At 48.6% G+C, this 23,431-nt stretch overlaps 1 protein-coding gene across 4 annotated transcripts in view; it reads right to left on the bottom strand.

The window, feature by feature from the left end:
- Positions 1-6,521: 6,521 nt before the first annotated feature.
- The window catches only part of CUL9 (cullin 9), a 35,761-nt gene continuing 18,851 nt past the window's right edge, over positions 6,522-23,431 (bottom strand). For all 4 annotated transcript variants that reach the window (XM_064164688.1, XM_064164690.1, XM_064164689.1 and 1 more), the window contains 10 exons: positions 23,279-23,419; positions 19,701-19,865; positions 19,460-19,623; positions 18,528-18,621; positions 18,247-18,321; positions 17,659-17,769; positions 16,472-16,589; positions 15,801-15,934; positions 15,299-15,390; positions 6,522-7,476 (listed from right to left, as the gene is read on the bottom strand). In XM_064164688.1, the coding sequence (XP_064020758.1) occupies positions 7,266-7,476; positions 15,299-15,390; positions 15,801-15,934; positions 16,472-16,589; positions 17,659-17,769; positions 18,247-18,321; positions 18,528-18,621; positions 19,460-19,623; positions 19,701-19,865; positions 23,279-23,419 (1,305 nt within the window). In that variant the 3' untranslated portion in view covers positions 6,522-7,265. The remainder of the gene's footprint in view (positions 7,477-15,298; positions 15,391-15,800; positions 15,935-16,471; positions 16,590-17,658; positions 17,770-18,246; positions 18,322-18,527; positions 18,622-19,459; positions 19,624-19,700; positions 19,866-23,278; positions 23,420-23,431) is intronic.

Below are 23,431 nucleotides of genomic sequence, written 5' to 3'. Positions count from 1 at the left end.
AGTCTACTTGGACTTCAGCAAAGCCTTTGACACTGTCTGCCACAAGAAGCTCCTAGCCAAGCTGGCAGCTCATGGTTTGGACAGATTCACTCTGTGCTGGATCAAGAACTGGCTGGATGGCAGAGCTCAGAGAGTGGTGCTGAATGGTGCCACATCCAGTTGGCAGCTGGCACCAGTGGTGTGACCCAAGGATCAGTGCTGGGCCCAGTCCTGTTCAATATCTTTATTGATGACCTGGACGAGGGCATTGAGTCCAGCATCAGTAAGTTTGCAGATGACACCAAGCTAGGAGCAGCTGTGGAGCTGTTGGAGGGTAGGAGAGCCCTGCAGAGGGACCTGGCCAGGCTGGATGGGTGGGCAGAGGCCAATGGGATGAGATTGAACAAGGCCAAGTGCAGGGTTCTGCACTTTGGCCACAACAACCCCAAGCAGCACTACAGGCTGGGGACAGAGTGGCTGAGAGCAGCCAGCAAGAAAGGGACCTGGAGGTACTGGTAGAGAGTAGCTGAAGATGAGGCAGCAGTGTGCCCAGGTGGCCAAGAGAGCCAATGGCATCCTGGGCTGGCTCAGGAGCAGTGTGGCCAGCAGGACAAGGGAGGTGATTCTGCCCCTGTGCTCAGCACTGCTCAGGCCACAGCTTGAGTGCTGTGTCCAGTTCTGGGCTCCTCAATTCAAGAGAGATGTTGAGGTGCTGGAAGGTGCCCAGAGAAGGGCAGCAAGGCTGGGGAGGGGTCTGGAGCACAAACTCTATGAGGAGAGGCTGAGGGAGCTGGGGGTGTGCAGCCTGCAGCAGAGGAGGCTCAGGGCAGAGCTCATTGCTGTCTGCAACTACCTGCAGGGAGGCTGTAGCCAGGTGGGGTTGGGCTCTGCTGCCAGGCAACCAGCAACAGAGCAAGGGGACACAGTCTCAAGTTGTGCCAGGGCAGGTCTAGGCTGGATGTTAGGAGGAAGTTGCTGTCAGAGAGAGTGATTGGCATTGGAATGGGCTGCCCAGGGAGGTGGTGGAGTCACCATCCCTGGAGGTGTTGAAGCAAAGCCTGGCTGAGGCACTTAGTGCCATGGTCTGGTTGATTGGCTAGGGCTGGGTGCTAGGTTGGACTGGATGAGCTTGGAGGTCTCTTCCAACCTGGTTGATTCTATGATTCTAATGTTCTATCATTAGTTACCTGTGAGAAGAGACCAGCAGCAGCCTCTCCACAACATCCTTTCAGGTAGCTCTAGACAGCCATAAGGTCTCCTCTCGGCCTCCTCTTTCCCACACTAACCATCCCCAGCTCCTTCAGTCACTCTTCATAAGATTTATTCTCCAGGCCCTTCCCCAGCTTCCTTGCCCTCCTCTGCACTCACTCCAGCACCTCCACATTCCTCTTGTGTTGAGATGTCCAAAACACTTTGGAAGTGTTGTGCAAACGTGGTGGAAGTGGTAGTTGGAGAAGCAGAGCAGAGAGCAGTGTGTGACACCTAGGCACAGGCATGGGGATGTGAGGCTGAACTTTCATAAGCTGGCCTCTGTGCACACAACTGCTGAAATGGCCTTGAATGCTGCTGCTGCTTTCTGACCTTAGAGTGAACCATCATAGGTCTGGACAGGATGGTGCTGGGGGGGTGCTTAAACATCAAAGCAAGACTATTCTTGGGGTGTTTTATGCCTTTTCACTCCCTACATCTAATTCTTTCCGAAGGTGGGGAGAGGGGAAGGCATCCTATTACTGAATTGTTCTCTTAGGCTTTGGGCTCTGGGAAGCTTAAGCTAGAACCAGTACAGCTTGCCACAGATTTGCCTTCCCCTGAGCAATTCTCTGTGACTTCAAAAGGCAAAATTCTAATGTAAAACAGAGATCATAATTTAAAAGGTAACTGACAACAGAAATGTGTTGTGCCAGTGAGTGGCAGGAGTATATCAAGCAGATCTGAGCTTGGACTGGATGATCTTGGAAGTCTCTTCCAACCTGGTTGATTCTGTCACCCAGCCCTAGCCAGTCAACCAGACCATGGCACTAAGTGTCCCATCCAGGCTTGGCTTCAATACCTCCAGGGATGGTGACTCCACCACCTCCCTGGGCAGCCCATTCCAGTGCCAATCACTCTCTCAGCCAACAACTTCCTCCTAACATCCAGCCTAGACCTGCCCTGGCACAACTTGAGACTCTGTCCCCTTGTTCTGTTGCTGGTTGCCTGGCAGCAGAGCCCAACCCCACCTGGCTACAGCCTCCCTTCAGGTAGCTGCAGATAGTGGAGTGGTTTTAATTGTTGAAAAGTTTCTGTGTTTACTGTAAATACACTCACAAGCTTTTAAGTGACAATGGAGTGGTTTCCCATCTCATTGGACATCTTCATCTGTGCACAACAGGATGCTAAGATGGTGCAGCTTGGTCTAAGATGTGAAAATGGAGAGGGCAGGGTTTAACACTATTGCCTAGGCACTACATGAGCTGCTGGCTCAGTGAGCTGGCAACTTGCATGAGCAAAGCATTTGTCTGTTTGATGGGTTCAATATCTGATCTCAGCTTTGCTGCATGCCCTGCTGAACTGCAGTCTGTTTTATAGAACCATGGAGTGGTTTGGGTTGGAAGGGACCTCAACAGGAGCATCTTCCACTAGACCAGGTTGCTGAAGGCCCTATCCAACCTGGCCTTGAACCAGGGAGGGGGCATCCACAACTTCCCTGACAACCAGTGTCTTATCACCCTCACTGGAAAGAGTTTCTTCCTAATCTCAATCTAAATCTCCCCTCTCACAGCCTGAAACCACTTCCCCTTGTCCTATCACTACAGCTGCCACCCCTAGCTTTCTTCCAGGCCCCCTTCAGGTACTGGAAGGCCACTGTAAGGTCTCCTGGGAGTCTTCTTTTCTCAGGCTGAACAGCCCCAAAGTCACCCTGAAGAAATCCTAATGCTCCCACTGCTGTGCACCCCTAAACCAGCCCAGCTGTCAGGTAGGCTGCAGCTACGCCCATCTTGATGTGAGTGTAGCTCAACAGCCTGAAGTCCTAAAGCAGGTGCCATGTGTTGCCCTGTCCACACCCCCTCCTCCTCACCAGTCTGACCTGCGTGGCTCCCTGCATCTCATCTCAAGTGTGGCTTGGGCTTACATCCATCCCTACCAGCGAAGGCTGAAGCAAAGCCCACAAACAGCAAGGCAGCACCTTCTGCCCACAGGTCTGCTGCTTCTGCTTATCGTTGAGTTTCCTTTTGCTGTTTCATTGTTGCTCTTGCTTTCAGTTGCTGCAGCATTGCTTTGTTTCAAGTGTCTCTGCCCATGGAGAGTGCACCAGCAGCACAGTCATGAAGAAGCAGGACACTGAAAGAATCACACAACATTAGGGATTGGAAGGGACCTCCAAAGATCATCCAGTTCAACCTCCCTGCCAGAGCAGGGGCACCTAGGGCAGGTCACATGCAGGCAGGTGAGTTCTCAAAGGCCCCCGAGAAGCCTGACTTGAGACTCTACCAGGGCAGAGTAATCCTGCACCTGACCTAACCAGGCACTTAAGATGGCACATGGAGCCCCTTCACCTGTGACACTCCAGGACCTCGCAGGGTCACAGGGTTGAGCCTTTTCATGACCCCTCCTCCTCTTCAGAACAATTCCCTCATCTTGGAGGCTTCTTCACAGTTCCACCAACGCTGCTTCTCTCTGCTCTTTATTGGACCACTCAAATGTGGACCTCTCCAATTCCCTGCTCCAAACTGGAATGCTGCCACACCAAAGGAGCCTGGACTGCAAGGTGTCAGTGAGCACCAGCTTCCTCTGGAGGCCAATTCATAGCCTCTCCATCACTGCTCCTTGGTCTGGGGTGAGCATTGGACTGGCATTAATAAACTACATACACGTTTTGGAGCAACACACCGCAGCTGGAAGGAGCTGCCCTACACCTGCAGCACACACACCACAGAAGGACAAACAAACCAAGAAATGAGAAAAGTCCAGGCCAAGAAAAACCCAAGCAACAAAAAAGCCAAACAAAACCCCACCAAACAACTGTTTCTGTAGCACTGAAGTGTCCACAGCACCACATACACCCCCCCGGGACAAAAGACATAGACACAGCATCGCAGAACATTAGGGGTTGGAAAGGGCCTTGGGGGATCCTCGAGCCCAAGCCCCCTGTCAAAGCAGGCTCACCCAGGGCAGGTCACACAGCAACACATCCTGACAGGGTTCGAAGGAGACTCCACAGCCCCTCTGGGTAGCCTGTTCTGATGCTCCAGCAGCTTCACAGTAAAGTTTTTCCTCATGTTGAGGTGGAGTTTCCTGTGTTCCAGTTTGTGTTCACTGCCCCTTGTCCTACCAGAGGACACCACTGGAAAGAGCCTGGCCCCTTCTTGACACCCACCCCTCAGATATTTGTAAACATTAATAAAATGCCCTCCCAGTTTCTCTTCTCCAGGCTAAACAGCCCCAGGTCTCTCAGTCTTTCCTCGTCAGACAGATGTTCCAGCCCCTTCACCATCCTCACAGCCTCTGTCAGCCACTCTCTAGTATCTCCCTGTCCCTCTTGAGCTGGGGAGCCCAGAACTGGACACAGTACTCCAGAGGCAGCCTCACCAGGTTGAGACATGGCCTTAATTTACTGTTAATTCTTACTAACACATACATGCAAGTGTCTGCCCTGCAGTGTAAATGGTCTTGACCACCTCGTTAAGCCCAGAGAGTGGGCACCAGACACACTCAAGTCATAGCCCAAGATTCCTTGCTTAGCTACAGTCCCAGGGATCCTCAGCAGTAGCTAACGGTGGGCAGCAGGTATAAACCTGACTTACAGTGACACCTAGGGTTGGTAAAGCTTGTGCCACCCACCACGATCACACAAGAGACCCACATTGATTGTAATAGGGTTTAAGGGGCAGAAATATGTGATCAGGGCAACTGAGAAACTTACCCACGCTCTCATAAGCACAAGAACCACCCAAAGGCTTCACAGAGAGAGTGATTGGCATTGGAATGGGCTGCCCAGGGAGGTGGTGGAGTCACCATCCCTGGAGGTGTTGAAGCAAAGCCTGGCTGAGGCACTTAGTGCCATGGTCTGGTTGACTGGACAGGGCTGGGTGCTAGGTTGGAGTGGATGAGTTTGGAGGTCTCTTCCAACCTGGCTGATTCTTGGTGAAGTCTGGAGAATAGGTCTGGTGAGGAGCAGCTGAGGGAACTGAGGTTGTTCAGTCCAGCGAAGAGGAGGCTGAGGAGAGATCTCATTGCTGTCTACAACCCTCTCAAAGGAGGTTGGAGTGAGTTGGGGGTTGGTCTCGTCTTCCTAGTACCAGGTGATAGAATGAGAGGAAATGGCCTGAAATTGTGCCAGGGGAGGTTTAGGATGGAGATCAGGAAAGAAATCTTTGCTGCAATAGTGGTCAGGCATTGGACAGCCTGCCCAGGGAGGTGCTGGAGTCACTCTTCCGGGAGGTGTTCAAGAGATGCATGGCCATGGTGCCTTGGGACATGGTTTAATGGCCACAGTGGTGTTGGGTTGAAGTGGGGCTCAGTGACCTTGAAGGTCTTTTCCAACCAAAACAACTCTGTGATTAGTAAAATGAGAACTCCAAAGTTGTCTGTGAGCCTGAAAAGGACCAAACATTGCAGGCCCTTTTGTGTTACTACAGCCAGTAGCAAATGGAATAAAAGAAGCCTGTTTTGTAGGTGAAGCTGAGATAGGATCAGGCTTCGATAGAGAGTGTGCCACAGGACCAGTGACCTGAGCTTCCCACATTAATACTCAAATACCATAGAATCATAGAATCAGCCAGCTTGGAAGAGTCTTCCAAGCCCATCCAGTCCAACCTAGCACCCAGCCCCAGCCAGTCAACCAGACCATGGCACTAAGTGTCCCATCCAGGCTTTTCTTGAACACCTCCAGGGATGGTGACTCCACCACCTCCCTGGGCAGCCCATTCCAATGCCAATCACTCTCTCTGCCAACAACTCCCTCCTAACATCCAGCCTAGACCTGCCCTGGCACAACTTGAGACTGTGTCCTCTTCTTCTCTTGCTGGGGCTTCCACCATGCAGGCTCTGGGGTTCAGCCAGAAATCTATGCTGGACTAGGAGCAAGTGGGTGGAGGTGAGTGGAAAAAAAATCAGTGCTTTGATCTGCTCCTGCCCAGCATCCCCCAATAAGCCCCCAGCCCTCCCACATGATAGTCAAAGCTTGAGAAGAGCCCAGTGTCTCCAAAAAAGAGCCCTCCAACCTTCAAATCACCCACCAAGCCCAGATACCAGCCCCACAGCTGCCTTCTGCTGGTCACCAGAAGTTAGCAGCTCCATGCCAGCGTTCTGTTCTGCAGACACACCAGCCCTACCGCTCTGCTCCCCCCTTCTTTCCCCCCCCTCCCCACACCCTTTACTGTTCCCTGAACTGCCAAGGAAGGATAAGCCACTTTTCAAGGGCAGACTGCATGGCCTGGGTGAGGATTCCAAATCTATCCCACTTCCACAAACACTCATCCAGGTCATGTCCTTCCTCAGTTGAGCATGTCCTGGTCTCCCTTCACACCCACGTTCCCCAGAGATGACACAGAGGCTTCTGCTAGAAGAAAACTGTTTTCTTAAACAGAACTATTTCTTTTTTAAACAGAAGCTTTTTCATCCCTTGCTCCTCAGGGTTTTCTTCTTCTCAAAGATAAAGGATTACCTGAACAACCTCTGCAGGTGCATAACTACAGATGCACCTCATAGATGTGTGTCTCTGTGGACAGTGATGCACTTTGAAAGAGTCCTGCTCATGGCAGCCCTTCCTGCTTCACAGCAGAGAGGACAACTCCAATAAAAACAGCAGAAGAAGCTGTCCCTGTCAACTAGAGTAATGCACTGGAACAACACCCATCTGTGGCACCTCACCAGCTCCAGATGGGAGGCTTTGACTTGAGAGTAAACACATCACTAGACACTGTCTAGATGGGAAGGTGCCACCTTTACTCGTGCCCAGTCCTTGGGGAGAACATGCCCAAGGACAGTGCCAGTTCTGTAAGCAGTGGTGAGAAGTGCTTACTTTGCAGCTGGACTGTGACCTTCTAGCTCCATCAGCTAGCTATGGGAAGCAATGGAGACAAGGGAGAAAGGCAAGGAGATGTCTCCCTGAGAGGCAGCCGCAGTAACGCAGCCCAGCAGTCCAGAGCAATGCTGCTGTATACTGAAGGGGTGCCCCCAGAGGGGATGGCTCCATGCTCTGCCTGAGAGCTCCTCACAGTCTTTGAGGAAAGATGCCAATACAAACTGGGCAAGACAGAGTAGAGGCAGAAGTCCAGGCTGGCAGGCTGGGTCACAGCCCAATTCTAGTCATAGGCATCTTCATCATCAAAGTAGGAGTCACAGTCGAGGTTCTCTGACTCAGCATCAAACAGAAAGTTGTCTTCATCAAGGTCGTCGTCATCATCATCGTCATCATCATCATAGTCCTCTTGCCACTGCAGCTCATACTCATCTTCAAGGTCTTTGTTGTCTTCATTTGTGTTGGGGGAGTCACACAGGATGCTACCTTCTGGCCTGTTGAGGAGAACATCCGAGTGGAGTCCTGGCTGTCAGCAGCAACCGCAACCGAGACCCACACCACCCTTGTCCTCCTTATTACCATCACCTCAGCAACCCCATCCAAAACCCTGCCTCAGAGACACAGCAGCCAAGAGAAGGAGACTAAATGGCCTTATCCATGCATGTAGCACAAGGCTGTGTGTGCTAGTTTGAAGCAAGCTGGAATGTTTTGGTAAAAGAACTAGATAACGGGCAGTGAAATGAAAAACAATTGTGTCTACTTCTCTCACAGTCACGCTGAGAACTCTGGGAAGAAGAAAGACTTATTCTCCATTTTGTTTCTCACTCTTGCTTTTGCCTTAGACCTGGTCACATCTCATTAACCCTGCTCCTACTAACCTTGCTCCCTAACCTCTTGGCTGCACCTCTCTTCTTCCTGAGAACTGGAGTAAGGTTGAGAGGGCCGGGGGGAGGTGTTGGGGTGGTTTGAGAGCCCCTCCTGGGGACTCAGGTTTCTGGGAGGGGAGTTGTGCTTTTGTATTGTTTATCCTTTGTATATTTCTGTATATAATTGTATATAACTGTATATATTGTAAATAGCTGCTTGTAAATTCTGCTAGCTGTAAATAAATTGCTTCATCTATATTCCCAGGGTCCGTCTGAGTTAGCTGGGGCAAATACAAAGTGTGGGGGGGGCGGGGTAACCCCCAAACCATCACATTTTTTATTGGCTTTCCCAACGTGGGGCTAGATATTTCAGTGAGTGGAAATTAGCTCTGGGAATTAAGATGAAGCTAATCAAGCAGCTATTGTATTTGGTTGGTGCATTGCTCTGGTCTGGTTTTGTTTACTTGGCATTTAATTGGATAAAAGCTCAAATTGTTGCTTATTTCATTGATCTGGCTTATAATAAGGCTAAAGCTAAGGTTTCAGATATGTTCTGGAGCTGGGGTGATTTTATTCTTGGTTATGCTGGTTTTAATATCTCTGAGAATATTACCAAGGATATTACAGGAGCTCTGGTCAATAATGTGACAATCAATGGAAATTCTGCTTTAAATATGGCTCTAATGAGAGTTATTCAGCCTAAGACAGGAATTCCAACTGTTTGTATAGGCACATGCTCTTGTAAAACTGTTTTTCTTCTCACAGTTTTTAATATTTGCCTCATGATTTTAATATTCATATTAATTTTGGCATTATTGGTAAAAAATTCAAAACCAGCTTCTGTAAGAGCTAGGAAAAATTCTGTGTCTCAGAAGCAGTCTCTTTCACAGCAAAACAAGGGAACACAGTCATCGGCTTCCCCCTTGCCAGCCTCTGCCCCTCCTTCTCCAAGTGCTGGGAACACAGCCAGTGTTCCTGCCACTAATGTAAACAATGATAACGGGCAGAGTTCGGCAGGAGCCCTAGGAGGACAGGCAGGTACCCAAAATCAGAATGTTCCTAGCAAAAATGAAAACAAGTCAGGGTTGGCAGGCATCCCAGGAGGACAGGCAAATAATCCCACTAATGTTAATAATACTACTAGTGCTAGTAACGCTAGCCCAGTCAGTCCAAATCCTAATGACACCAGCTCAGCCAATTCAAACCCCCAGCCAGCAGACCAGAACCAAAATCCTCCTGTTAAAAGCAAGGCAGATTTGAACTCACAAGCTCCAGGTCAGACCCCTAAGGATACAAATGCTCCAAGTCAGACCTCAAATAATTCAAATGCTCCAGGTCAGACTCCTAAGGATTCAAACCCTCCAAGTCAGACTCCTAAAGATTCAAATCCTCCAGCAGACACATCCAAGTCTGTTGCTGCTCAGGCCCTTCTGGCACCTGCTAAGGCAAAAGCTAAGACAAAGAGTGGTTCGCAGGAGGATGTAAGAGAGGGGACCTCTGGTGATCAGCAGCAAGAAGAGGAGGAGGAGGCAGTTAGTCTGCGAGACCTTGTAGATGTGCTGAGACAACAATACTCAAGTGAGAGGAGTGCTGTGAGGTTAGCTGCCAAGAGAGAGGATGGTTCCAATGAGTTTAGGAATGCTATGAGGAAGATTGTGTTAGGCCAGGCACCACCAGAACAACAGGAGGAAGAGGAGGAAGATGACATCCAGGGTTCCAAGGATCCACTTAGAGAGGTCAGGGAAGTTAGGAAGGAATACACAAGAGAATCAGGTGAGCCAATCCTAAGCTGGCTAGTGAGATGCCGTGGCATTGGTGCTAATGCTCTGCAGGTAGGAGACAAGTCTGCCAAGCAGCTGGGACCACTCACTAAGGAGAGTGGAGTGGACAAACACCTAGCAAGTCCTCTTGGTAGGGTTAGCTTGTGGACACGCCTTTTGTTGGCTGTGGCTATGAGATATCCTTCCCGAGATGATTTGCCATGGGCTGCCAAGAAGTGGAACACTGTTGAGCAGGGAATTAAGCTTCTGAAGGAGTTTGCTGTGAAGGAAGTGCTTTATGGAGATCATGGCACTCATGAGCCTGATGATGTTCCTTTGGGAACAGGTCTCATGAAGAAGCTGATTAAGCTTGCTCCTTCATCCTATGCTAACATCTTGGCCAGTAAGTTTCTATCAAGGAGTGATAATGGAAGATCTTTCACTGTTGGTGAATTCACTGATCAGCTCAGGCAGATAGAGGACAGCTTGTCACATTCTGGTATAATCTGTGACATAAAGACTATGACTACAGAGCTTAAAGATGGTATTAGAGATGGCATTAAGGAGAGCATGAAAGAACTGAAGGAGGATCTCAAAAACATTACTAATCTGGTAAAGGATACCATTCCTGCATCATCTGAATGGGTGAATGTTTCTGCAGTCAGGAACAGACTCCCACCTCCTGCAAGGCAATTCCAGCCCAGGAGGAGACAAATTCCACCCAGACAGCAGCAATCACGTGCGTCACTGTGGATACTTCTGCGTGACACATACGGGGAGAACATGAACAAATGGGATGGTAAACCTACTTCAGCTCTTTCAAAGAGAGTCAGGGATCTGCAGAGTGGCAGAAACAGAGGCAGTAATGCCCGAAAAGTAGCTGTCACTTCTTCAGCTCCCGAGAGCAACTGCAGTTGTTCCAACAGTTGCAATTTCTCTCACAACAACACCAATCACTGTGTACACCCCACATGCCATGTTCAGCATTAGGGGTGCCCTGCCTCCAGCCAGGAGGAGGAAAGGGATAGTGGAGAGAACCGAATCTATTGGAATGTATTCATTAGGTGGCCTGGCAGTTCAAGAGTTCAGAAATACAGGGCTTTAGTTGACACAGGTGCTCAATGTACTTTATTGCCATCTAATTGCAAAGGGACAGAGTCCATTTCTATCTTTGGAATCACTGGTGGATCTCAAGAGTTAACTAAGGTACAGGCTGAGATCAGTTTAACTGGTAAAGAGTGGAAGACACATACTATTGTAACTGGTCCTGATGCGCCTTGCATTCTGGGAATTGACTTTTTGAGACAAGGTTGTTTCAAAGATCCTAAGGGTCACAAATGGGCTTTTGGAATAGCATCTGTAGAGATTGAGGATGATAAATTGAAATTGTCCATTAGACCTGAACTTTCTGATGAAGCTGCAGTTGTGGGACATCATGACATAGAGGACCTGGAAGTGCCAATTGCAACTCAAACTGTTCATCATAGGCAGTACAGAACTAACCGTGACTCTTTGTTGCCCATTCATCAGCTGATTCGTCAATTGGAGAGTCAGGCTGTCATCGAGAAAGCTCATTCACCTTTCAACAGTCCCATCTGGCCTGTGCGTAAACCTACAGGCGACTGGAGACTGACAGTTGACTTTCGTGCCCTCAACGAGGTGACTCCACCCATGAGTGCAGCTGTGCCGGACATGCTGGAACTCCAGTACGAGCTGGAATCAAAGGAGGCTAAATGGTATGCAACCATAGACATTGCTAATGCTTTCTTCTCTATTCCCATAGCAAGGGAGTGCAGGCCTCAGTTTGCATTCACCTGGAGAGGAATCCAGTACCAGTTCAACCGTTTGCCTCAGGGGTGGAAACACAGCTCAACCATCTGTCACTCAGTCATCCACAATGCACTGGAGAAAGGTAAAGCTCCAGAGCACATCCAGTACATCGACGACATCATTGTGTGGGGCCAAACTGCTGAGGAAGTCTTCGAGAAAGGTAACAAAATCATTGACATTCTGTTGCAAGCAGGTTTTGCCATTAAGAGAGACAAGGTCAAAGGACCAGCCAAAGAAATTCAGTTTCTGGGAGTGCGGTGGCAGGATGGTCGCCGTTACATTCCTCAGGACGTGATCAACAAAGTCTCTACCATGGCAGTTCCCACCAGTAAGAAGGACACACTTTCTTTTCTTGGTGTGGTGGGATTTTGGAGACTACACATTCCTGGTTTCAGTCAGATTGTCAAACCTCTGCATGATGTGACTCGTAAGAGAAACGATTTTGTGTGGGGACCTGAACAACAAGCAGCCTTTGATCAGATCAAACGAGAAGTAGTCCATGCAGTGGGCTTGGGACCTGTGAGATCTGGTCCGGACATTAAGAACATTCTGTACACGGCTGCCAGTGACAATGTCCAACTTGGAGTCTTTGGCAGAGAGCTCCAAATGAGACACATGGTCGTCCTCTTGGTTTCTGGGGACGTTGTTACAGAGGTTCAGAGACAAATTACACTGCAACTGAGAAAGAGATTCTAGCAGCCTATGAGGGAGTGAAAGCAGCTTCTGAAGTGATTGGAACTGAGTCACAATTGCTTTTAGCTCCTAGACTGCCAGTTCTTAACTGGATGTTCAAGGGCAAAGGTTCATCACCGCATCAAGCCACAGATGCAACCTGGTCTAAATGGATGGCTTTGATAACCCAACGAGCACGAATGGGTAATCTTGACCGACCTGGTCTGGTGGAGGTGATCACCAACTGGCCGGAAGGCACAGACTGTTCCAAACCTCCAGAGGAGAAAATAACTCGTGCTGAGGAAGCTCCTCCCTATGGTGATCTCTCTGACCAGGAAAAGAATTATGCTTTGTTCACAGACGGTTCCTGTCGTCTTGTTGGGAACAAGCGAATATGGAAGTCAGCGGTTTGGAGTCCAACCAGGAGAGTTACCGAAACGAAAGATGGAGAAGGAGAATCCAGTCAGTTCGCTGAGGTAAAAGCTGTTCAACTTGCTCTTGATGTGGCTGAACGTGAGAGCTGGCCTATCCTTTACCTCTACACCGACTCGTGGATGGTAGCCAATGCTCTATGGGGTTGGCTAAAGGACTGGAAGAAGAATGGTTGGCAGAGGAAAGGAAAGCCTATTGGTGTGCTGATCTATGGCAGGACATTGATGCACGGCTGGAGAGAACTCCAGTGAAGGTGCGGCACGTAGATGCACACATGCCTAAGAGCAGAGCCACTGAGGAGCATCAACACAACCAGAAGGCAGATCAAGCTGCTAAGATTGCTCAAGTTGATACCAACTCTGAACTTGACATTGACCTTGATTGGAAACACCGAGGTGAGCTGTTCTTAGCTCGGTGGGCCCATGACTCATCTGGACATCAAGGCAGAGATGGAACATACCGATGGGCTCGTGATAGGTCAATTGACTTGTCCATGGACGCTATCACCCAAGTCATCTATGACTGTGACATTTGTGCTGCTATTAAGCAGGCTAAGCGAATCAAGCCCTTATGGTATGGTGAGAGATGGTCAAAGTACAAGTATGGTGAAGCCTGGCAGATTGACTACATCACTTTACCTAGATCTCGTTCTGGCAAGCAGTATGTGCTGACGATGGTAGAAGCCAGCACTGGATGGTTGGAAACTTATCCAGTTCCACATGCTACTGCACGTAACACCATTGTTGGTTTGGAGAGACAGATCTTGTGGAGACATGGAACTCCAGAGAGAATCGAGTCAGACAATGGTACTCATTTCAAGAACAATCTTGTGAAAAACTGGGCCAAAGAGCATGGTATTGAATGGATCTATCACATACCCTACTATGCACCAGCTTCAGGGAAGATTGAACGCTACAATGGTTTGCTGAAAACCACCCTAAAAGCCATGGGGGGTGGAACTCTGAAAAACTGGGACAAATATTTAGCAGAAGCTACCTGGTTGGTAAATAGTAGAGGTTCAGTAAACAGAGCAGGACCTGCACAATCGGATTTGGTCCAAACAGTAGACGGTGATAAAGTTCCTGTTGTACATGAGAAGAATCTGTTAGGGAAAACTGTTTGGGTATTTTCTCCTTCGGGCGAAGGGAAACCTGTCCGAGGGGTGGTTTCTGCTGAGGGTCCTGGTCATACATACTGGGTAATGCAGGAGAATGGTGAAATCCAGTGTATTCCACAGAGAAATTTAACTTTAGCTGAGAGAGCTTAAATTCAGAGTGTGTAGCATAAGTTGTTAGGAGTTTTCTGTTCTAGGTAACATCGGCGCCCAACACTGAGAGAAATCTACGATAGAATCTACAGTATGTGAGCACGAACCCAATGTCACCTGGGAGTCCCTGTTCTGAGCTTTTGAATCACCTACATCTGATTGAAGTGTGAACTGAACTTGTATATATTGGTTTAGTGTAAATATTGGTTTAGATTAGATTGGATAATTCTCAGCGATACTCTGAGCAAAGTAGACAAGGGGTGGATTGTGCTAGTTTGAAGCAAGCTGGAATGTTTTGGTAGAAGAACTAGATAACGGGCAGTGAAATGAAAAACAATTGTGTCTACTTCTCTCACAGTCACGCTGAGAACTCTGGGAAGAAGAAAGACTTATTCTCCATTTTGTTTCTCACTCTTGCTTTTGCCTTAGACCTGGTCACATCTCATTAACCCTGCTCCTACTAACCTTGCTCCCTAACCTCTTGGCTGCACCTCTCTTCTTCCTGAGAACTGGAGTAAGGTTGAGAGGGCCGGGGGGAGGTGTTGGGGTGGTTTGAGAGCCCCTCCTGGGGACTCAGGTTTCTGGGAGGGGAGTTGTGCTTTTATATTGTTTATCCTTTGTATATTTCTGTATATAACTGTATATAACTGTATATATTGTAAATAGCTGCTTGTAAATTCTGCTAGCTGTAAATAAATTGCTTCATCTATATTCCCAGGGTCCGTCTGAGTTAGCTGGGGCAAATTCAAAAGTGTGGGGGGGCGGGGTAACCCCCAAACCATCACACTGTGTCAGAGAGACACCTGTGACTAGGCCCACAAGCTGCAGTCTGCCACCAGCTGTGGTGTCTCTCAGCCATGTTCCAGAAACCCTGCTCCAAAACACTCTTGTGCAACACTCAGCACTCTGTCCAGCTCCTGGAAATGCAGCAGCTGTCAGACTGGGATAGCAGACACCACTTGTGGTTCTTGATTTAAACCAGCATCTCCTACAGGAATGGAGCTGGTTTGGAACTCACCACCTTCCCATCACATGAACACCTGCCAGCCCAGGACTGCCAGACAGGGATACAACAAATCATCCATTTCACCTCTCAGTGCAGCTTTTTACAGCTGCCACCACCTCTGCTCCATTTCCTTCTTCAGAGAAATGTCAGACCCTTCCCTCTCCCCACACGCTCCTCCCCTCTAGGCACCTCCTAGATCTCTGATAACCTCTGAAGAAAGAGTGTGGGTTTTCCACAGAAACCCAAGAGAGTGCAGGGAGAGGAACCTCCACAATGGGTCTGTAAGTGACAGAGCTTTCTTCACCATAGCTGCACATCAACTACGTCACTTACGCTGTTATGTCAAACCACAGCACAGCAGCAAATAATCAATCCCCGTGATTAACTCTTCCACATGGCAGTGAGCAAAGGGGAAAGCTCAGCTCACCACCTTTTTGTCTGCACTCCCTCATCTCTCCCTGTTACTCTGATAATAAAACTCACCCTGTACAGGCAGGGGCTGAAGTAGGCACATTTGAGAGTTCCACCTTTCTCTGGCTGGAATCTGCCAAAGTCTGGAGTCCAACGTGGAAATCCTGCCAGCATAGAAGAACGGTCAGAAGAGAGAGACAATATGCCCTCTGGAGCGTGCTTTGTGCCCTCTCCCCACATGCACAGGCCCTGGGTCTGTGCCTTCAGCCTTTCTACAGTCACAGATCCACAAATGGTTTGGGTTGGAAGGGACTTTAAAGGTCATCCAGTTCCAGCCCCCTTCCATGGGCAGGGACACCTTTCACTAGGCCAGATTTCTCAAGGCCTCATGCAACCTGGCCTTGAACACCTCCAGGGAGGGGCACCCCCAACGTCCCTGAGGAACACATTCCTTCCCTATGTCGCACCACACGCACAGTAAAGAATTTCTTCCTAATCTCCAGTCTAAATCTACTGTCCTCAAGCTTCAATTCATTACAGCAAGACAAGCCACTAACAGGCATGTAGGCTTCACCTGTGTGGAGTGCCAAAGAATGGCAAAGAGCCGCTCCTTGATCTGGCGTACCACCTCCAAACCAGCACTGAAGTGCTCTGCTTTCAGGAGGCGAAGAGAAGAGGTCAAGTCCTGGTACTGCAGCAGGGTTTCCTCTGCAAATCAAGGCCAACAAAGTCACACTACTGCCCACACTCTTCAAGAGAGAGCAAGTTATGGAATCATAGAAGGCCCCTGAGATCAAGTCGAACCACTGACTTTACTCTGCGAAGTTCACTCCTAAACCATATCCCCAGGCACAACATCTAAATGACCTTTAAACACAGCCAGGGTTGGTGACTCCCTGGGCAGCCTGTTTCAAGGTCTGACCACTCCTTCTGTGAAAAAAAAATCCCAGTCTAAACCTTGGCTCTGATTTTGAAGCCAGGCACAACTATTCAGGTCTCCTGTGAGCACATGTTTTTTGTTTTAGGAGGGACATGTTGAGCCTCACTGCATCAGTCTCCACCAGCAGTCAAACTGCTTCACTGGATTTCCCAGAAATGACAGCAAGAAAACAAAATTTGGCTTGAAAAAGTAAGAGGCAGCAGCTGGGTGCTGGTGTATGCTATCACCCCACTGCAGAGCTGCCACCCTTTGAACCAGACACCTGGGGATGTTGGTTTCTACTTTGGAGAGGCTGTGAGACTTACCCAGAAGGATTTGTAGAGCGTTAGTGTGCAGCTCTAGGATCTCAGTCTGCTGTTCCACAATATCTATGCTCTCAATGTCCTGGTTATAGTAGCTGTACACACAGGAGTAGGCCAGAACCTGCAGCAATAGAGATCATGCTGTAAGCATCCTGCTTCACCTTCAGAGTGGGCAAGAAGAGAGTAGCAGCAAACTCTTTCAGACTTCATTACGTATCAGCAGCTGAGAGAGAGCTGAGAGTGCCTCTGGTCTGTGTCAGCAGACCAGTGAACCATTATCATAGAGCCATAGAATTGTTTTAGTTGGAAAAGACCTCTAAGATCATGAAGTCCAACCACCAACCTAAGGCCACCATGGCCATTAAACCACGTTCCCAAGTGCCATGTCCACACATTTCTTGAGCACCTCCAGGGACAGTGACTCCATCGCCTCTCTGGGCAGCCTGTTCCAATGCCTGACCACACTTTCAGTAGTGAGGTGGGGGTTGGTCTGTTCAACCAAGTAACAAGTGATAGAACAAGTGGAAAGGGCCTCAAGCTGAGCCAAGAAAGGTTCAGGTTGGATATCAGGAAAAATTTCTCTACTGAAAGGGTTCTCAGGCATTGCAAAAGGCTGCCCAGGGAGGTGGTGGAGTCCTCATCCCCGGAGATATTTCATGGTTGTGTAGATGTGGTGCTGAGGAGCGTGGCTTAAGTCAAGGACTTGTCAGTGCTTGACTGGACTCTATGACCTTAAAGGTCTTTTCCAATCCAGGCAATGCTGTGAAATGAAGTTAATAAAAGGAAGTCATAACATGAGCATTAAGAGAGATTTCTTAACAGTAACTCAGCACCAGGAGAGTTTTCAAAAGGTAAGAGTGCCAGTACTGGGGCATTTCAAATTGGAATGGACCAAACCCAGGCTAGGAAAATCCTAACCAGAGATCCTTGCACTGATACCATGGTGTCAGCTTCAGCTAAGTTCTGAATCCTATGGCCTGACTGTGAGGAATACTGCAGACCGAGCCCGACTGAGAGTGAGAGAAGGGAATGGCAACAAGAGCTCTTACTCTGCCTTGATGCTAATCCTCACCCTCAAGCCTTTTCCATCTCCCCATGTTTGGATCAGAGAAAGGCTCACTTTAATAAAGGTATAAAAGACACCAACAGAATCAGGCCTAAACCTCAGCAAACCTCTTAGCCAGCCTCACCTTCCGTGCCTGTTCCAGTACTTTACAGGCATCAAGAACAAAGGTCAAAGAACTAATTTTGGGGCATCTCACAGATGGAAGAAACTCTCTCCTCAGGTTCACAGCAAACTCCTGCAATAAAAAAAGGAAAGAAAGTCAATGTCAAGCTCCACAAGACTAAATTAACAGCACTTTCCAAACAGAAACTGCTACGCATCCTGACAAGCCACCCCAGAAGATGCAGGTGGCGAAGGAGCATTTACTGCGTCCAGCTATGACATCTCCACTGTGCCATCACTTCAACCTCTTACAGCATCTCAGCCCTAGACAGATTTCGGCCTCCACTTGTCCTTGCTTCCACATAAGACATCAGTATGAGCACATCACCACCACAAGTGAGGTTTCCAACTCCCGCAAGACACTTCGCGGAAGAAAGCAGGCCAAGCATCCCTTATGTCACAGCAAGGGTGAATGACCAAGGATCCCCCTACCTGGATCCAAAACTACTTCTCAACTTGAGGTGAAATACATCAAGACACAACAGAAACAGCCCTGCTCACCAGGGCTGAGGCAACAGAAGTCAGCATCTGCAAAGGAAGGAGGTCTTACCCTTGCATGATGATGAAATGTGCATCTCTCATTGTAATCCTGAAAACGTTTCTTCTGCCAAGCTGCTTTACTCACCTGAAAGGAAGGGTAGAAGTAACCTGCAGCAATCTCCCTCTAGTGGCCACCACACGCACCCCCCTTTGGAAATGCTGTAAATTCTAGTGGCAAGTGCACGAAGTCCAGAGTAAAGGGCACAAGAGGAGATTTCCTCACCCTCTCTAATACAGGCTGGGTGCATCCCAACAGAAGCAGGAAGCACTGGGAGACAGCAAACTACTCACCATAGCAGAGCAGTTGTAGTAATCCTTGTGAGTTGGCCTCCAGGGCTTCAGGCAACGCCAGCAGAAGCCATGACTACACTTTGCACACGTCATGCTGCACGGCAGAAGACAAGCAGGTATCACTCAGTGCTGCTAACGCCAACCTGCAGACAGTTACCCCTAGCTCTCCCCTGCATCACAGCTGCTATGCCACTCAGCCACTCCCAGCCACTATGCATTTCACTGCATCTGCCTTAAAGCCTTTGCTGGAAGCAGATGATGCTTAAACCCAGTCATTGTGCTTCCAAAAATGAGCTGGGTAAACTAGTACCAACTTACCAAGTACCTGAAGGGTGAACCATGCACTCCACAGTGTGAAGCAAGATTCACCTCACCTCTAACCTCACTAATGCACTAATTCCTTAGTGAGGAAAGGCACTGCAAAGCTCCAGGGCCACATACAACGTGTGTGTACCAAGCTGGGCACTAAGTGCTGGGCCAGTGCAAGGAAGAAACAAATGGTGACCCCTTAGCCCTGGCTTTAAAGCTGCAGGTTAACTGCCCTATCATGTAAAAAGCTGACAGAGACCCAAGTCAAATCAAAGGAGGCAATTCAAAGAAACTGGTTTAAAGTTCTAGGAATAGGTGAGGATGAAAGAAAAAATGGTGCTGAGCTGCTCCTCTTCTGCAGTGGACAAGAGCAGAGAAGTGAACACTACAAAAAAGTACTGCAGAATGAGTTTTGATTCTACTGCAGAGCCATCAGTGGACTGAACTCTGAATGCTGGGGCACATTCTGCTTTTCCTGGGGACTAAGAGGATTAAAACCCACTCCTTCTAAAGCTGTAAATGAGACCTGCTGCAATTCCCACTGCAAACCAAGACCAAGCACAGCAGACCTAACTGTCATTGCCTTTTCCTGTCTTCAGGAGCAAACAGAAATGGATACTCACTGCAGGCACCCTTCATTTTTCTCTATCTGAGCCTGGCAGCTTGGACAGTGCTTTGAAATGAGCTTAGCCAGGTGTTTGCTTTGGGCTTCACTTGTCATGCCTTCATAGTACCCATCATCATCCACCCACTGAGACATGTGGCTACAGCTGGCAGGATAATGGGCCTGAAAGAGACAGCCAGTCAGACACAGGGGAGCGGAATGCTGCAAGACAGTACACCCAGGATTCAGCCCAGCCTCACCTCTGGGAAATTGCAGTTGATGCAGGATATCCAGGAGCACTTGGAACAGGCTGCTCCATAGCCAAGTCCATCCTTAAGAAGGATCTGATCACAGCCCTGAGGGTTGGTGCACCATGTCAGGTTGGAGCAACACTCAACGTAACCTCTGAGGAGAGCTTTTTCATACTGCAATGAGAAGACAGAAGACTTAAGGCAGAGAAGCTGCATGGTTAGGCCTCACAGCTGGGGTCTGGTGCCTCTGGGTTCTACACACGACACAACAAAACAGCACTAAGACTAAGGCAGTTTACTTCCTGCCTTCCCTTCATGTAAATTCCCCACCCCCAGTGCCCAACCCGGAGGCTGTTTCACATCATCACAGACTAGCTGAATATGGAAGGCTCTCCAGCTCAAAGCAGGGCTGCTCAGGACCACAGCCAGCTGAGTTCTGAGTGCATACAGGAACAGACTACAAACCTTTTGCCTTCCCTGTTCCAATGTCCCATTTCCCTTACTCTACAAAATAAATCTTTTCTGCTGTTTAAATGGAATTTCTTGTACTAAAATTTGTGTCCACTGCCTCTTTTCTTCCTGCTGGGTATCACCAAGAAGCAGCTGGCTCCTTAATCCCATTTGTGTGTTTGCACACATTGATAAGATTCATCTCTAAGCCTTCTCCAAGATACACAAACCCAGCTCTTTCAGCTTCTCCTGCAGATGCTCTGAAGCCTAAATCATCTTTATGGACTTTATGTTGCGTTCTTCTCAGTACATCCACATCTGTCTTGTACTGGGGAGCCCAGAAACAGACATAGCACTCCAGACGTGGTCTCATCAGCACTGGGTTTAGAAGGGAAAGGATCAGCTTCCTCAACCCATTGTCATTGCTCTTCCTAAACCAACCTAAGGTGCCAGTGGGCCACAAGGACACACTGCTGGGTTGTGTTCAACATGTTGTCCACAATGATCTTTGTCTTTTTCTTTTCCTGCAGAGCTGCCTTCCAAATGGTGGGCCCCAGCACACACTATTTCATTGGCCTACTCCGCCCCAGAAGCGGGACTTGGTATCTCATGCTGTTGAATGTAGACCATACTCCTGTTTCCTAAGTTCTCTAACCCACTGATGTCCTTCTGAATAGCAGCACAACCATCAACCAGTCATCACAGCTGTTTATCACCTATAAATCTGCTGAGGGTGTACTTGGTACCACCATCCAGGACATCAATGAAGATGCTGAACATTAATCTTCGTATGAAGCTCTGGGTTACACCACTAGTGATTGGCTTTCTGCCGTGGTGCTTGGCAGGCCATCTCACTCATCCTGCTTCTGCATCCTTTTCTTTTTTCCCACAAGGATGTTGTGGATGTTGGTGTGGAAAGCCTTACTAAAACTGAGATAGACAACATCCTTCCCTACCCACCAAGCCATTTATCACCCCACAGAAAATCACAAAATCATAGAATGGTCTGGGTTGGAAGGGATCTCCAAAGCTCACCCAGTCCAATCCCCTCTGCAGTCAGCAGGAGCATCCTCAACTAGATCAGGCTGCCCAGAGACCTGTCCAGCCTCACCTTGAATATCTCCAGGGATGGGGCCTCAACCACCTCCCACATAGCCTGTTCCAGTGTTCCACCACCCTCATAGTAAAGAACTTGTTCCTAACATCCAATCTAAATCTGCTCCTCTGTAGTTTAAAACCATTGCCTCTCCTCCTGTCATCACAGTACAAACAGTCTCTCTCCATCTTTCTTGTAGGTCCCCTTCAAGGGCTCTTGTAAACTGATTTCAAGTTCCTCAGCAGACTTTTGCTTAGCTACATGAAGTGCAAAGGAGACTCACTTTGTCCACTGCCTCTAGGCATTACTGCAGAGGATAAGACAAGTTGGTTATCAGTAAGGGACTGTCCAGGGATGCAACCATACTGCACACAGTAGCTTAGTTTTCTACACTACACTGCGAGGACTGCAAACGTGCACAAAGCTAAAGGAAATGCTGTAGTCTTCACAGGACTCCTGCAGAGACTTCTGCATACTTGGAGAGCTGCTCTAAAACCACCAGGCACAGACGGGACAACTCAGGTCACAACAAGCACTACATGGATAGGGTGCAAGCTCAGACAGGTCTCTCACTCATCTTTTCTCTCTATCCTTTAGGATGCCAGCTTGTGCCATGGCAAAACGCCTGGTAAAGGCAAAGCCACTTCAACAAAGCCACTTCATTCTTCTCCAGCAGCCAACATCTATGTCTGTTGTCACCCTGCTGATAGGTGATGTGACAATTTCTGCCCAGACACCAGTGCCCAGAGAGATACACAGGTACCTGAGTCAGCACAGTGCCAAATCACAGCCTTCACAGACATTGAATTTTACCAAGTCTGATGTCTGAGCTTTTGCTCCATCCTGTTTTCTGGTGAGGAAGAGACAGAGATGCAACTGCAGAAGCAGACCTATAATTCCTACTGGAATCATAAGAGAAAGAGCTGCTCCAAGGAAGCCAAAAAGGAGAGGGAATGAGTATCCAGCAAAGGGCTGGTGATCACAGTGACCAACAGGTCTTGGAGGAACCTTTGCACATGCTTGAGTTAATCCAGGTACTGAGCCTATGGCATAATTCCCAACAAAGAATCCCTGGGGGAGGAATGGAAGATCTCCTCTAAAGAACAGACTCTCAAGGAACTTGAGGGGTACAAGGCTGAGAATCTCTTTCAGAGCATGACAGGATTTGAGTTTTGCAGAAATAAAAGCTTACAGCTTAAACTCAAACACTCTTGTATTAGCAGAAGTGTGGCCAGCAGGCAAGTGAAGGAATTTTTCACAGCTATTTGGCATGGGTGACACAACTGTATATTGGAGCACTTAGATACTGGGGCACAACTGGACGCTGGGCTCCCAAGTACAAGGAAGATACAAAGAAACTAAAGAAAATATCCATAGGCCACCAAGACATCCAGGGGCTGGAACACAGAATGTGTGAGGTGAGGTTAAGAGAGCTGGGTTTGCTCAGCATGGGGAGGAGGCAGCAGGGGGGTACCATACCACTGCCAAGAGCTTCTGAAATGTAAGGTGCAAAGAAAACGGAGCCTGGAATAACATGTTTGAACTTCAGCCTTAGATCTTCACACAGCTGTCTGCTGATTTTGAGCACAGGTTTGGCTGAACCAGGGATCTCCACATACTCACAGAATGGTGCATTGGAAGAGACCTAAAAGACCATCTAGTTCCAAGCCCCTCTGTCCCCAACCTCAACATAAGGAGAGACCTTTTTACTGTGAGTGTGCTGGAGCACTGGAACAGGCTGCCCAGAGAGGCTGTGGGCTTCCCTTCTCCAGAGACTTTCAAAACCCACCTGGATGCATTCCTGTGTAAGCTGCCCTAGATGATCCTGCTTTGGCAGGGGAGTTGGATGACCTCCAGGGGTCCCTTCCACCTCCTGCCATTCTGTGACTCTATGATTCTACTGACCACAACACTAGGCAGAGCTCTAGTCTGCCTCAATTACCACACTGCCAGTCTCAGTAATAATGGGACAAGCATCAGCATCTTTATCTGCACTAGTGTTGACCAAAATGAAACAGAATTTGACCACTCTCCTACTCACCTTGGCTATAATCTCCTCAGAAGAAACAATGGAACAAATGAAGGCTGTAGTCGGCTGTGCACAGCACTCAGAGATGGGACAGGTGCAGTTGACAATCATGTTCTGTTCAATGCGAGTGGTGAGATACTCATTCCAACAGGGCTGTGAAGGCAG

The sequence above is a fragment of the Pogoniulus pusillus genome, chromosome 25 (assembly GCF_015220805.1).
Source record: "Pogoniulus pusillus isolate bPogPus1 chromosome 25, bPogPus1.pri, whole genome shotgun sequence".
In the NCBI taxonomy this organism is placed as follows: Eukaryota; Metazoa; Chordata; class Aves; order Piciformes; family Lybiidae; genus Pogoniulus; species Pogoniulus pusillus.
The sequence above is the reverse complement of the archived record's forward strand: the minus strand, read 5'-3'. Positions and strand labels throughout refer to the sequence as shown.